The 16336-nt window shown below is 34.4% G+C and overlaps 4 protein-coding genes across 4 annotated transcripts; 2 read left to right on the top strand and 2 right to left on the bottom strand.

Annotated features, from left to right (window-relative positions):
• Positions 1-2172: 2172 nt before the first annotated feature.
• Positions 2173-6016, top strand: LOC125849024 (uncharacterized). Its single transcript, XM_049529003.1, has 4 exons — positions 2173-2325; positions 4768-5076; positions 5266-5472; positions 5608-6016. The coding sequence occupies exons 2-4, from the start codon at positions 4819-4821 to the stop codon at positions 5911-5913; spliced, it is 771 nt and encodes a 256-aa protein (XP_049384960.1). The 5' UTR covers positions 2173-2325; positions 4768-4818; the 3' UTR covers positions 5914-6016.
• A 2020-nt stretch (positions 6017-8036) lies between these two features.
• Positions 8037-9085, top strand: LOC125849025 (uncharacterized). The gene is made up of 4 exons (XM_049529004.1): positions 8037-8144; positions 8184-8297; positions 8430-8636; positions 8760-9085. Exons 1-4 carry the CDS (start codon positions 8037-8039, stop codon positions 9051-9053), a joined length of 723 nt encoding a protein of 240 aa, XP_049384961.1. The 3' UTR covers positions 9054-9085.
• Positions 9086-10880: 1795 nt separating this feature from the next.
• LOC125848847 (H/ACA ribonucleoprotein complex subunit 4) lies at positions 10881-12906 on the bottom strand. Its single transcript, XM_049528790.1, has one exon. The coding sequence runs from the start codon at positions 12853-12855 to the stop codon at positions 11095-11097; it is 1761 nt and encodes a 586-aa protein (XP_049384747.1). The 5' UTR covers positions 12856-12906; the 3' UTR covers positions 10881-11094.
• A 1297-nt stretch (positions 12907-14203) lies between these two features.
• LOC125847425 (acyltransferase Pun1-like) lies at positions 14204-15496 on the bottom strand. The gene has a single exon (XM_049527046.1). The coding sequence runs from the start codon at positions 15494-15496 to the stop codon at positions 14204-14206; it is 1293 nt and encodes a 430-aa protein (XP_049383003.1).
• Between the last annotated feature and the right edge of the window lie 840 nt (positions 15497-16336).

Genomic DNA, 16336 nt, shown 5'->3' with positions numbered 1-16336 from the left:
ATTTCATATATAAGTTCTCTTTCTTTTTTAACTTTTAATGGAAGAGCCACTTATTTAATCACATATGAATTGAATTTTACCATTAGCTTTAACAGACCATTTTAGTTAGGAAATCAAATCAGAGGCCAGTGACTAATGAGTTTAGTTTTCATGATAATGTACTTTTTGGTTCAAATTTACTGATCTAAATTAAAAAGGAACTTAGTAAAGACCTTTTTAATTAAATATTAGGGAGGTAATAAAAATAAGACTAAAATAGTCAAAAGATCTTTCTAATTAATTTTACAAGTGACGTGTAAAAGATAATCATGATAAATAATTTGAGATGAATGAAGTTTTTCTTAAGAAAAGTGTCAAATTAACGAAGGACAAGTATAAAAGACGGAAGATATATAATATTTATGCGATTATAAATACTTATAATAAAGATAAAATAAAAAATTATTATAAAAATGAATTATTATTTTTTGTACATATAAACAATATATATTTAGTATAATCTCATAACAAATTTGGAATGGATGTTGTGTACACAACCGTATTCCTATTTATGAAAATAAATAGATTTATTTTTGATAGACTTTTGACTAAAAACTATATATTAAAATTAATTTAAAAATATAATATCAAAAAATTTATATAAAAAAATAAAACGATAATGAAAGCAAAGGAATTAAAGTGCACAATATGCATCTAATACAAGTACTCATTCATCCTTAATCAAAGATCTCTGATTTGAGTCTTCCTGAGTATGAAGTCATTTTTGTTAGGCAACTTGACCCATAATGTGGAACTTTCTACACAAATTTAAATTTAATCAAAGTTTAATATAAATACCGAATATCCCTTAAAAAAATAGAAACAAATTTGATGTGTGAAAGTAATTTAGGCTATTAAAATCCAGATGCTATTAAAGGCTTAAATAATACAAAATCCACTGGAAAAGAAACTCCGTCCATGGTTTTCTTTTGCTTCGTTTATCGAGAAGTTTTGCAGACGTGCCCTTCACTTTTCGAATTTTACTTTTTAGAAACACCCCTTTTCAAGAAATTGTACACTTCAATACTTAATTAGTTTCCACAAAGTAAAAGCAAAATTAACTTATACGGAATCGTTTGGTTTACATACTGGGAGAGGAATTAGTAATATAAAAGTTGTTATATATTTCATTTTACTTATTATGTTTTTATTTTGTATTTTTTAAAAATTAAAAGGTTAATTTAGTTCAATTTAAATAAATAATTTTTATTTATTTAAATCATCAATAAAATGATATATCATGTTGAGATAATTTTAATACATTGATTAACTCTATTGAAAGACCAATCAAGTGAAACCATAGTAGTTGACATGCACGTTCTATGAGTTAGTTATTCCACAAATATAAAATCATGTGAAATGTTTATTATATTTTTCCATGAGTTACGTGTGTAACTAAAGTAGAATAATGTTTTATTAATGACATTCCATAGAAGAAGAAAAGCATCATTATTAATTAAATATTGATCTCAATTTTTTAAATTATCATAAAAGATTTTAATAATCAAATTTTTGTTAGTAAGATTTTTTCTTTTAAATTATTGATTATTATAGTTAAATCACGACTTTTTTTGTTTGTTAATTTAGACATAATTCATTTAAAATCAACTATTGGGACTTGGGAAGATGTTCAATTTAATATTCTAATGAAAAATAAAACGGTAATTGCCTTTATTAAGAAGCTCTTTATCTTCAATGTGAGACTTTTCGATATGAATCCAAATTTAATCGAGCTTCTATGTGAGTATCGAACACTGAGTGGGAAAACAAAAAGATTTAATACTTCCTCTGTCCCTATTTATGTGACGTGCTTTCCTTTTTAGTCAATCCCAAAAAGAATGACACATTTTTATATTAAATAACAATTTAACTATAAAATATCTATTTTATCCGTAATAAAATGATTTACAACCACACAAATTTTTATCATTCATTTTTGGATCACAAATTTTAAAAGTTTTCATTTTTTTTAAACTTCATGCCGAGTCAAACTATCTCACATAAAATAGGATAGAGGGAGTACTACTTACAAAATAGTGCCAACAACTTTTGTGGTAAAAAGAACAAACTTAAAGGACTTCGATGCAAATATGCGTTTCAAGATAATTATATAAATGGGAAAAGTGAGACACAGGAGAAAATGCATTTAATTGTATCTGGGAAATAAGCTAAAATAGGCTTCACAATGAATTGAATATGCATAAACTGCTTCAAGAATCTAGCTTTATTTGAAAAGATAGCAATTTTATTGAAGCGATTCTCTTTTTCATCCATTTCAGCTTCTGGGTATGCTTCAAATCCATCTTCTATTCTATTTCTTGCGTAAAAATTTGATCTTTTTGTGTTAAAATGACTAGCAGCTTCTGAGTTCACACAAATGAAGCCATATTTGATTTCAGAAATCTGAATTTCTTGTGATTTTTGTGCATGTGTGTGTTCATGAACCTGGAGATGAAATGTTAGGCTTCTTTCTGAGTTAATTTGGTAAGGTAGATTGATTGATTGATTTCATCTGCTGCTGATTGTTTTTTTGTTCTAAATGTTGTCTTTTTCTAATGCCCTAGCAGTTCGTTTACTTTTTTCTTGGTATTACCACATTTTGGATGAACCCCACTTACAGAAAAGGAAGATGCAATATTAAGATGATCTTATTATTTATTTATTTATTTTTGTCTAAATTGACTTGTGATAATTCTGAACTTTGGATTGAACTGGTGTGGATTAGGATTTAGTCTGTTGCGTGTGATTTATTGAATAGTCATTAGTCAAATAGTTGACGAGTTTGTTTTGACAAGAAAGATTTAGTTGTCTCTTGTGCTGAGCTGATGGTGTTATTCTGTCATGTGATGTGACATTCCCATCCTAGGGGCTTCATTTTTGTGATCCTTGGTAGTTGAGATTGAAGAATTGGTGAATGGGGTTAATGCAGTTCAGTAGTCATCTAAATTTTATATGTAAACTGATCTATGGTATGGAGATGTTTGGCCAGGTTCACTGAGGTTCAGGATTTATAAACCTGAAGCTTTGCAGGTTTATGACTAAGTGCAAACTTTTTGGGTTTATCTGTCTTTAAATAGGTTTTGATGATGAGTGGATGTTTAGTGGCACATCAATAGAGATGTTTGGTGTTTTATATCTTCTAAAATCACTGTCATAGCTGATATGTTTGTTATTTTAAACAAATATCTCTGAAATAATCGTCCACATGATCAGTTGTGTAAGGCATCAGATTTTGCCCCTTGGTATTTAGGAAAAACCAAGAAGTGGCAGAACATGGGTTAATCAATTATGGAATTTGATTCTTCTGTGATTTTGCAACTAATTTTAAATTGACTGCTGGATTTTCAGGTCAGAATATTTTCTATTCATAAGTTTATCTTCTGGTACTTATTTCCTGAGGAATGCATAATCTTAGACGAAAACTAGGGTTATAGAGTAGTTTTCAGGTTCACTGATTCTGTGCATAAGGTTAACATTTGGATCATAGATCGACCTACAACTGGTCTATTGGTTCCTTCTGCTCATACCATGTCTATGTGAACTCATGCATTTGCATCAAGGTTACAAACATCCTAGATTGTTTCGTTTTTCCTTCCCTTTTAGGAGATATTCTTGTGTGTGTATATATGAGAATTTTCAGTCCTATATTACCTGGATTTAGGTCTGATATATTTGATTCATGTGTCACTAAGTATCCATTTAGCCGGTCTAAGTTAGCAAATTCTACGTGTATCTTGAAGGATCTAGATGGACTAACACCAAGTTTTCAATCTAGGCATGTCAAGGCAACTGAAAGTCCACGTAACATAGATTTATTTGAAGTATAAAGTTTAGCATGGAGATAATGTCTATTTTATGGTAGATTTCTCGGCCATCTTCTTTGATGTCTTAAAATATTGCCATTGGCCCCTTGGTTCTCGTAGAGATGATTGTTATGATAAGGTTACAGGAAATGTCCATCATACATGCAGAATTAAGATGATAGCTTAGCCACCAAACAAAAAGGGCAGGATGGATGTGGCTTCCAGTGTCATTCTAAACACTTATAAGAAGTCTTCCTTCAAACATTTGTTAGGGTTACTTTGCTGAGCTTTAGGCGCCAGCCCCTAAAAGGTTTTTTCATATCAATTTGTGTGGACTAGAACCCACCTCTTTTGATTAACGCAAAGGTATTGTATCATTTCTTTGAAAGTTGTGAAGTTTATGTAGTACTTAAAATAAGCAACTATATCAGTTATCTTGTTCTCCGGATCCAGTTACCAGGCTCTTTTTCTTTTGTGTGTTGAAGAGTTTCTGGTTTCATAATTTGTACTTGACATGGTCTTATACTTTGATATTTGAGGAGCGATCTCAGTTTATTTTCCCCTCATAAGAGCTCCTCACACTCGCTAGTTGGCACAATTTGGAACTAGTATATGCTTAGATAATCTTAGAATTACATCCCTTCCAATTACAATTCTTGAGCAAGTTAAACATAAGAACATCTTAATAGCAGAAGTCCCTACTTGCATAAAATTCATTCGAGAGAGAACTGGTGTCTATTGATTTTTATTTGGGATAATGAAACCCCATTCTGTGGATTCCTTGGTCAACTTGTGTCCTTATAAGATTGCTTCTGAAAATGTACGTGTTATATTATGGAGTTAAACATTTATTTGGGAATACCATGGTTTATAAGTGTCAGAATTAAGGATGTGTATGAGATAATTGGTGAAAATTGCAATGCAGGACTGTGAAATAGTAACACACAGGGTAGTGTTTTCTGTACAATCATTTACAATGTCTATTTTAACGAAGTTACGCTGCATCACACTTGATGTTACTGGTACACTGATTGCTTACAAAGGAGAGCTGGGTGACTATTATTGCATGGCAGCCAAAGCTGCTGGGCAGCAATGTCCTGACTATAAGCGGGTTCATGAGGGTTTTAAACTAGCATACACAGAAATGGCAAAGAAGCATCCATGTTTTGGATTTGCTGAAAAGATTCCTAACATTCTGTGGTGGAAGACTTGTGTCAGGAATTCCTTTGTTCAGGTATTGTGCATGACATTATTTTGGGATATTTTGTTGTCAGTATTTTTATATATAATCTCAGAAGCCATTTGTTCAATTTATTATAGAACAGCGGCAGAGCGTTTTAGTATGGCTGTCGAATTATGATTTGAGTTCTGAACTGTATTATTTTCTGTTTCTACTGATATTAAGTATCCTTTCTTTTGACAGGCAGGTTATGAATATGATGATGAAACATTTGAGAAAATATTTAGACGCATATATGCTACTTTTGGTTCTTCTGCACCTTACAGCATATTTCCTGATGCTATACCGTTCCTCAGATGGCTCCGCGAGAGGGGCGTTACGGTTGGGTTGGTCAGCAATGCTGAGTATCGGTATCAGGATGTAATTCTTCCTGCATTAGGCTTGAATCAGGTAACACAGTGGTTCTCATTTCATTTTTCTGTATTGTATCTTCTTCTAACATTTTTTGGCTGATCTTAATCTTTTTCCAAACATACTGAAAAACCATGAAGTAGTTGAACCCTTTTTGTGTGTGACCAAAATCAGGGATCTGAGTGGGATTTCGGCGTATTTTCCGGTCTTGAAGGTGTTGAAAAACCAGATCCAAGGATATATGAGATTGCCTTGAAGAAAGCAGGAAATGTAGCACCAGAAGAAGTACTTCACATTGGAGATAGCTTGAGGAAAGACTATTTACCTGCTAGAAGTGTTGGGATGCATGCTTTGTTGTTGGACAGGTTCAAGACTGCTGATGCTGTCGATTGGAGGAAATCTGGTGCCACTGTGCTGCCTGACTTGATCGCTACCAAAGAATGGCTTACCTCTGAAAATTTGAAATGCAGTGACCTGTGAAAGTCCTGTTTGATTATTTTCTTGCCTATAATGGTAGGTAGATTTGTATTACAAGAATGGTTATGAGTTCTATGAATGTGATGAGGAAACATTTAGTTCAATATGCCAGATGCCGTTGTATCTGCATAATATTAGAATGACAAGAAGAAATAACTATATTCATCATGACTTACTATCAAAGAGCTAACTTTATTCTATTGCACATATATTAGCACCTATATATCTGTTTTCCTTGTCAACATATTCAAATCTGGGTCCAAAACTATTGAGTATTAAGCCAAACAAACACATTTTGAAATTCAAAGTATATTGATTCAATGAAGGACAGTGGTTTAAGAGCCCTTCAAAGATAGAAGTGCTAAACAGAGACTAAAATCTTTCTACCACCTTGCAAACTTTCTGCTCTAGAACTATAGATATTACTTGCACACCAGACAACTTCAAACAAAGGCAACTATTGGTTTGTAGACATGCTAAACCATTAAGATATTGACTTATCGGTTATTGGTTTAACCATTAAGATTTGACACCAAAAAAATGAAAATCACTTTAAAATAAGGTGACAAACCAAATGAACAATGCACCTAAGTTGACAGATTGCATTTTACTTAAAAGTAAACACTATCACATTATAGAATAACCGAAATTTGAGACAATCAGAAACAAAAAGTGTGAAACCAAACTTTATATGTCAAATGGTATAAATATAATTATTTAATTTACTATTGGGTTATTGATATTCGGTTAACCCATATTTCTTAGTCGTCTGATTGTATACATGGCGAGAGTAAAAACACAGTCCCTTGTCCATAGCGAACTTGGTTAAAGAATAAAAAAAAACTAATGTTCAATTAACTTTTAATATAGTTAGTATAAGTTATAACTAACTAATTTCCCAACAAACAAGTACTCTTTTGCCCTTTTCATCCTTCAACAATATTCAATAGAATCAATTACTGATCTACATTTTTTAAATTATGATCTTTCATTTATAAAATTTTCTTTTAAACTGCTGATTATTATCATAGTATCACTATTTTTGTGTAAATTTAGACAAATAATTCTTATTTCATATTCATTTAAAACCAACTATTGGGAGAATGTTCCATCAAATTATTCTAAAGTAAATAAATAAATGAAAAAAAAAAAATTTAATACGTACAAAATATTTGTGATACAAGATCCAAAAGGTAATAAGAACAAACCTAAAGGACTTCAGTGCAAATATTTTTTTAAAAGTTAACTATAAAACGGACACAGAGGGAGAAAATGCATTAAATATACAAAAACTGCTTCAATAAACTGATTTTACTTTGAGAAGATAACGATTTCATTGAAACAATTTCTCTTTTTTCATCCATTTCAAATTCTTGGTATGCTTCTAATCCATTTATTTTCTCATTTCTTGTGTAAAGATTTGATCTTTTTGTGTAAAAGATGAACAACAGCTTTTGGTTCACACAAATGAAGCCATTGTTGGATTGAAAAGCTTGCATTTTTAGTGATTTTGTGCCTGTATGTATTCTTGAAATTGAAAAATGAAATGTTAGGCTTTAATCTAGGTAATTGTTAGATTTTCTTGTTCTGACGTTTTTCTTCTAATGCCGTAGCAGCTCTTTTACTTTTTTCTTGTTGTTAGGAAGAGGCAATATGAAGATGATCTCATTATTATTTTTTAGTCTAAACTGACTTGTGATGTTTATGAATCTTGAATTCAACTGGTGTGGAATAGAACTTAGTCAGTCGTGTGTGATTTATCAAATAGTCATTAATCAAATGGTTGACGAGTTTGTTTTGACAAGAAAGATCTTGTCTCTCGTGCTGAACTGATGGTGTTGTTCATCATATGATGTGACATTCCCATCCAAGGGGGTCTCATTTATCTGATCCTCAGTAGTTTGGGATTAAAGAATTGGTGAATAGGGTTAGTGCAGTTCAGTAGTCCTCTAAATTTTATATCTAAAATGTATGTTCTATATTATGAAAACCATGATGTATAAGTGTCAATGGCTGCTCTTTATCTGAATTAATGATATGTATGACATAATTGCTGAAAATTGCAATGCAGGACTGTGAAATAGTAACACACACAGAGGGTAGAGTTTTCTGTACAATCATTTACAATGTTGTCTATTCTAAAGAGGTTACGCTGCATCACACTTGCTATTACTGGTACACTTATTGCTTACAAAGGAGATCTGGGTGACTCTTATTGCTTGTCAGTCAAACTTGCTGGGAAGCCATGTCCTAGCTATAAGCGCATTGATGAGGGTTTTAAAGTAGCATATGCAGAATTGGCAAAGAAGCATCCATGTTTTGGATTTGCTCATAAGATTCCTAACTATGTGTGGTGGAAGATTTGTGTCAGGGATTCCTTTGTTAAGGTATTATTTGTGCATGACATTATCTTGGTTGTCAGTTTCATAGATAATCTCAGAACTTTTCCATATGATTTGAGATCTGAATTGTAATTATTTTATGTTTCTACTGATATTGAGTATCCTTTCGTTTGACAGGCAGGTTATGAATATGATGATGAGACATTTGAGAATATATTTAGTCGCATATATGCTACTTTTGGTTCTGCTGCACCTTATAGAATATTTCCTGATGCTATACCGATCCTCAGATGGCTCCGCCAGAGGGATGTTACAGTTGGGTTGGTCAGCAATGCTGAGTATGGATATCGTGATATAATTCTTACTGCATTAGGCTTAAATCAGGTAGATACACAATGGTTCTCATTCTTCTTCTAACAATTTTTGGCTGATCTTAATCTCTTTTCCATAAATACTGAAAAACCATGAAGTAGTTGTGAACCCTTTTTTGTGTGTGACTAAAATCAGGGATCTGAGTGGGATTTCGGCGTATTCTCCGGTCTTGAAGGTGTTGAAAAGCCAGATCCAAGAATATTTGAGATTGCTTTGAAGAAAGCAGGAAATGTAGCACCAGAAGCAGCACTTCACATTGGAGATAGCTTGAAGAACGACTACTTAGCTGCGAGAGGTGTTGGGACGCAGGCTTTGTTGTTAGACAGGTTCAAGACTGCTGATGCTGTCGATTGGAGGAAATCTGGTGCCATTGTGCTGCCTGACTTGATCGCTACCAAAGAGTGGCTTACCTCTGAAGTATTGAAATGAAGTGACATGTGAAAGTCTGTTTGATAGTTTTCTTGCCTGAGATTGGTAGATTAGTATTACAAGAATGGAAAAAAATGAGCTATCAGTTCTATGAATGTGATGAGGAAGCATTTGGCTCAATATGCCACATGCTGTCTTTTATTCTCTCTGCCCAGATAGAATATAGTGTAACTAACTGTTGATTGAGAAGTTGCTACATAAACCACATGCACAATAAGTAGCAATCTTATGTCCAGTCGCCCTGGTTCACATTTTTCTTTTTGCAGTTTTGTATTGAAAACGACTTGTTGATTCAATGAAGGCATAGTGGCATTAGCTTTGTTGTGGATTCAATTGAAACTCCAAGAAGTGAGGTAAATTGCCTTTTTGCTGCTGCATATGCCTCCCTCCGTTTAAGCCACTGGCGATGAACTCGCAAAGGCCATTAAACGTATAAATGTTTTAAAAGCCATTTATCTCTCTATACTTGAATTAGCACCCTAAACAATCTTCATGTGTGTCATCATCCCCTGGTCTGTCTTTGACAATTCTCTTCTCAATAGTTAGCTTTAGCAGTTGAGTTAAATCTAAATACTACATTTTTCTTTTAAAAGTCATTTTTTTTTGTATTTAACACGAGCACTTTTAGTAAGGTAATAGTTGATTGAGAAAGCAAAATGTAAAGTGTAAAAGGTCAGAATATGAGCTGGTAAAATATTTTGCAAAATTCTATGACAACATATTTCAATAGTGACTGCCAAAAACTTCTTTTTTTTCTTACGAGAATTTTTATGAATCGAACACCAAGGGATGCAATATCTCAATATATCTAAAATTTGCTAATGCTAAGGACTTTAATCAGCATAAAAAAGTGAAGGAAAATTGCAGCATAAACCTCAAAGGTCAGATTAATGTTGGATGCAAAAAGCTATCTTGTAAGGCAAATGTTATTTGTATCATCAGTAGCAATTTTTTCTTGCAAGATGAATTTCAGTAGCTACTTTTCTTTCTTAAAATATTAAATTCCTCTTTGCATGTCTAATAGTTTCTATTTTTTCAGATTTGTGATTGGTTTTCTACCACCACACCGACTTGGGGTTATACGCCTTTAACTCAGTTGTATGATCAGAAACAAGGTTATCTTGTGGTGGAAGTTGTGTTTCAGCATAGCGTAAAGAGCTTTATCTTAATTTGGTTTACAGTTTATTTGTAGTTGTGAGAGTATCTCCACACACTGGTACTCAACGGCTTAACCAATAATTTTGATCTTGAACAAAAATTAAAGAACGCATATCACTTGGTCATGGTTAAGTGATAAATCTTGTTTATGAAGATGCATGTCTTGCATTCATTGGTTGGATATAAATCTCTTGGTATGGATAACTTTTGCCCTTCTATGTTATTGGAGATGTCGTCGATTGCTCATTTTATATCCAACTGTAGTTTGTTATGAAGATCATTTGGCAGACGGCAGTTTTGTTATTAGTTTATTTGGTGAATGCCTATGTTTTCCCTTCTATCAAATGTATAAATTCTGTTGCATATATTATTATCACCTATACAAATCTGGGTTCAAAACTATTGAGTATTAACCAAAACAAACACATTTTGAAATTCAAAGTATATTGATTCAATGAAGAACAATAGTTTAACACTTGAACAGCCCTTCTAAGATAGAAGTGCTTAACAGTGGCCAAAATCTTTCTACCGCCTTGCAAACTTCCTGCCCTAGAACTATACACACCATACAGAGCTTCAAACAAAGGTAGTTACGCAGCTGATTAGTTGTGATTCAGCTATTGACCTCTACAGGGCAATAAAAATGCAAAAACAGAAAACATCTCAAAATTAAGATTGAAAACAGCCTTATGGATTGAAATACTCAAGTCTTAACAAATAAAAAGGTAAAACTAATTAACTAATAAGCACGTCTATGATCAGGAACTTCAGCTGCAACAAACTCCTGCCAAAACAAGTGAATAAACGGCAAAATTTTGAACAACTACATGACATGCATTTTAACATACATAGGAGCACTCATTTGAGGCGAAGACCTTCACCTCTACTCCTCTTGTGCATCTTTATTCTTCTTTTTCTTCTTCTCCTTCTTCTTGCTTTTACTTCCTTCGTCGTCACTTCCAACATCACCATTCTCTGATTCCTTATCTTTCTTCTTCTTCTTTTTCTTCTTCTCGGACTTCTCCTCATCTGAGGATGCAGCATCATTACTCTCTTTGTCCTTCTTTTTCTTTTCCTTTTTCAAGGACTCTACATCAGGGGATCCTGCTTCATCAGCTTCTTTCTTCTTTTTCTTCTTCTTTTCTTTTTTCAGTTCAGACTTCTCCAGTGCTTCCTCGACTATCTCTACCTTTAGTTTCTTTAAAGCACTGGGTGCAGGGGATACATCTAAATCATCCAACTTTCTCTTGTTAGCCTCCTCATCATCTTCCTTATGTTTCTTCTTTTTCTTCTCAACCTCACCTGCTGCACCATCAGCAGCCACTGCATCAGGATCAGGTTTCACAGTAGCAGCAGCAAGACCAGCAACCAGAGTATCCTCTTTGGTGGATAAAACAACATTTCTGGACCACTCAGCTGGAGTTTTATCATTTGGCTTACCATGTTTATCCAACTTACCCTCAGCAACCAACTTCTTCTTCATTGAAGCCCTTGGCCCTAAGCCCCATTTCCTAGGATAAGTATCCCTATCCATCACCACTCTCTTAATCTTTGCAACCACACCATGATCACAAGTGCCCATAACAGCCGTGGTCATCTCTGCGATCCCCAACGCGATGGCCTCCCCCTTAGTAGTCATCAACACCACCTCCTCTCCAACCTCAATATCATTCTCAAACCTTAGAAGCCCAGGAATCATCAACTTTGCACCATAGCAAATAGCATTTACTGCCGAATCTTTAACCACCAACCTCTTATAACTAGTCAAAACTACCTCCAATGGCATAATGACCCTCCTCAAGTAAGTCTCATCCCTATAGTTATCATACATCCATTGTGCATCCATCACATCATGCATTGTCACCATATTATTCTTCTCACCCAAAATCCCAGACCTCACTCTCCTAAGCTCCTGCATATGTCCACCCACACCCAAAAGCAACCCAAGATGAACACACAATGTCCTAACATAAGTACCCGCCTCACACGATATCCAAAAAACAACCAAATGCCTATCAGCATCATACTCGAGCAACTTACTTTCATAAATAGTCCTAATCCTAAGTTGCCTTTTCACAGCAGAAATCAACGGGGGTCTTTGAAAAACAGCTCCAGTAAGAGCTTCAAGTGCTCTAGCAACCTTAGCAACATCAGGTACATCAGAATGCAACCTAGCAACACACACATACTCTTTACCCGCACCCTGTTGGGATTTAACCAAACGGGTCGCTCTATCAATACAAACAATCAAATTCCCAGTAACTTTAGGATCCAAAGTACCACTATGACCCGTTTTCTCGACCCGAAGGATCCTCTTAATCCAAGCTACAACTTCATGTGAAGATGGGTTAGCAGGTTTATCAAGATTAAGAATACCATACCTTATATACTCAGCAAGCGGACGCTTCAATGGAGAATACCCAGACGGGAGAGGAGTGTAGTGACCCGTTCTGACATTGAGACGATCGTAGTTTTTCAAGAGAATCGGCCATTCTGAAGTGTCAATGGTGGGGGTGTAGCTTTGAGGTTTGATGAGAAAATCACCATCAATTTGGGTGGATAGTGTTTGGGTTTCGTCCTCATTTTTGCCAGACTTTGATTTCTTTTTCTTCTTCTCTGAACGAGAGAGCTCAACGTCAGTCATGGCGGCTTTCGGCAAGGGGGGGAGGGGGGTAATTTTTCAGGTAGGGTTTAAGGGTTGGATTTCTAGGGTTTTAATAGAAATGAGAAAGAATATTATATAGGGTGGTGAGGAAGAATATAGTAGCAGGGTTTAGGGTTTTTGGATATTTGGGTATGCGGATTTGTGGTGAAGTGAGAATGGTGTAATTTAATGGGCCTATTTGGATTGGGCCACATACATATTAAGGCTGATATTATGGGCCGCAAACACAATTGGTTCAATTTCAACATTTACAGAGCCCAAACAAATTTTCCTTCTTTTTGTAGTTTTCAAAATAACCATTTATGTCAATTCGGTTACCAGATACATGTATCTTTTGCACGTCCAGATACATCTTTCTCAAATACATGAGGTCAAAAATAGGTGTAATTTATTCTATATACACTACATCCAAATGAATTTACATGTATCTGACACTTTTAATCGCCTATTTCCCATATCTCTCCTCCCTCCTCCCTCCTCCCTCCTCTCTCTCTCTCTCTCACACACACACACACACCTCTCTCTCTCGCCTCTCTACCTAGGTATTTAGTGTGATATGTATGTATCTAGGATACACAGACTCTCTCTCGCCTCTTTTCCTCTCTCACTCACCTCTCTCCCTATGTATTTGAATTAGAAAGTGTATTTTGTGGCAAAAATACATGTATCTAAGTGTATCTGACTTGAAATCTAATATGACATTATTCGTTCGTGGGACAATATGTATAATTATTTCAAACTCTAGGAAAAATTAGTAAATATGGTAGGAATGTTTGTGTAATTAAGTAGTTTTTCCTTTATTATATTCCCTTAAAACTAAAGCTTACAAGAATATCTTGAGGCAGACTCAGAATTTGATGATTGCGGAGTATCATTATCTTAAGTCTTAACATAGACGCTAACGAATTTTTCAATGATGATTGAGGAATAATGTCGTGAGCAATGACGGAAATATAAATATGTAGGTCAAATGTGAATTCTGATTACCTAGTCCCTCCATTTCAAAATAAGTGGCGTATAGATAATTAGAGAGTGTAAAAATTACACTTATGTACTACGTAGTATATTTATTTGTTATTGGATTGACAGCTAGTGGCTTTCTGGTTGGTGAAAACAATGCATTACACACATAATATTTGAATACTCCTTTTATTGCAATGATTAGAGGAATTGGAAAAACAAAGAAAAGAAAAACCAACCAAAGAAAGACGAAAAGAGTAAATGGAGAATTACAAGTGGTTTTAAATGTAGGCATCCACACTAAAGCTCCCGCTATGCGCAGAGTTCGGGGAAGCAAATTGTTGATGAACCTTTTCAAAAACTCCTTTTAGAAACTTGAAATTGGAGAAGCAAATTCCAAGAGCTCTTCATCACATTCAAATGCCAACATATGTTGTTCTTCCAAAGTCACCATAGCTTCAACACCATCCATACTTTGATCAGCACTCAATATGAAGAAATTCTTGAATGGACCCATTGGTGCACACACTCTTTCAGGTTTACCCCATCCAAAATCTATGCTATAACCCGAAAACTTGCACATGTTGCTGCAATAATAAGTGTCAAATTCGTCAATAGCGTATGGTGATTCCATTATTTCAAGTAATTTCAACACCAATGAATTGTGCTGAACAGGGTCTTTCTTGTATACTTGCTCGAATTCCTTCCTAAATTCGCGAACCAATCTTGGCAACTTCATCTCCTCATCGTGACTTGCTGTTGTGGAAGTCACAGTGAGGAGATTTCCTATAATATTTCGCGATAAAGGGGGTGTTGTCATTGGGCGTATATCGACATAGTTAATCAATTTAGATGGCCTGAATGAAGTGTTATTGATTTTCGATGCAGCTTTTGTAGCTGATATGAACAGAAGTGCACTCGCAACTTCTGCTCGTGTTGGATTTTTGATCCCCGCTTCAGCTGCTATTTTTGCTCTAAGGCCCTGTAATTTGGAGGCAGAGAAATGGAACTTTTTGTGTACACATTTCTCCAATTTGGAATCAATCAATGGTGCAATTAAAGGTCCATTTGGGGTTGGAAAAAATGTGTCACCAATAAATTGGGGACGAGCAATTTGATTTGGATTTCGAGTTATTTTAGCCCAATCATAGATAAAACTTGCTACAGAGCCACCATCACCAACTTTATGTGACAGACACGTACTGATTGCTATTCCTCCACAATCGAAATGGCATAATTGAGCCACGAGTAGGCTTCCATCGAACGAATTTTTCCAAGGTAAATCTTTCATAAATATGTTCCCTTCTGCATAGTCATGAGGGTTGTTCAGCATTTCAGACATGGGACAATTTATTCGAACATTTAAAAACTCGATTCCCCCGTCATTGCATTCGATTGTGGCACTATCTCTCATTCTTCCAGCATAGGGATAGTAAGCTGATAAAGTTGTTGCTAATGAATTTTGTAGTTTGTTAGCTACTTGATCAAACTCTTGTTGTTGCTTAGAGTAGAAAAATACTAGAGGAATGTACAAGTGACTCAACGATTGATCGATAAACGAAAGCTTGTGGTATTTAAGTGGAGAAGGGGTGGGCAAAGATGGTTTGACAATGATTTTTTCAGTTACTGGTGAAACAAGTTGTGATGGAGCTATAGCCATGATTATTTTCTTAATATGAACAAGGTCTTTGATGTATTGCCAACTTCAATATAACATGTGTATATATACACACACAAGAAGAAACTATTATAGTATCATACTTGCATACACTCGATCCTTGCTTGTGCACTTTGTTTTTATTATTCATAAAAGACAATTAAAGAATCTTGCTCCAACAAGGACAACTAAGTTTATCATAAATCCACAATTAATTTAGATTTGCATCTACTATAGAAGATAAATGCTACATTACGAACAAGTTTTATATTATTAGTTTCAAAATCGAAACGTCTAATTGAAGGTGGAAGAATCCAAACCATCCTATCATACGCCTTGGTGGTAAGAACAACTTTTCTTTTTCTTTGCACTTTAAATATCTGGAATCAGAAATTGGCTCGATTAATTTAGATTTACATCGGATAAGCCGACTGAGGAGATTAAAATGCTACCTTACCAAGAGGTTCTATATCATCGAATTTCAAACTCAAAACATCTAATTAAAGGTAGAGGGATCCTAACTATCCTATCACAACCCTCGATAAAATAATAATTAAGCTAAGAGTTGATTTAGTATTCATTTTGATCTTTTGTAATTCTTGTGAAGAGAACGGAGTTTCATAGGCTGAAAGAATGACTATTTCTCTGTGGCTCCGAAGGATCTAATGCCTAATTGGATGTTTCAAGATAAGCTCCATTAATTTATTGAATTTTGTGGAATTTGTTACAAGCTAAGATTATGTAACTACTGAACTAATCAAATTGGTTCATTGATTAACTACTCTCTTTTAGTCCTCCCCTAATTTAAAAAAATAATAATTTGGAAGGATAAGAATAAGATTC

Source organism: Solanum stenotomum, chromosome 12 (assembly GCF_019186545.1).
Source record: "Solanum stenotomum isolate F172 chromosome 12, ASM1918654v1, whole genome shotgun sequence".
Lineage (NCBI taxonomy): Eukaryota > Viridiplantae > Streptophyta > Magnoliopsida > Solanales > Solanaceae > Solanum > Solanum stenotomum.
Note: the sequence above shows the minus strand (reverse complement) of the source record. Positions and strands in the feature narration are given on the sequence as shown.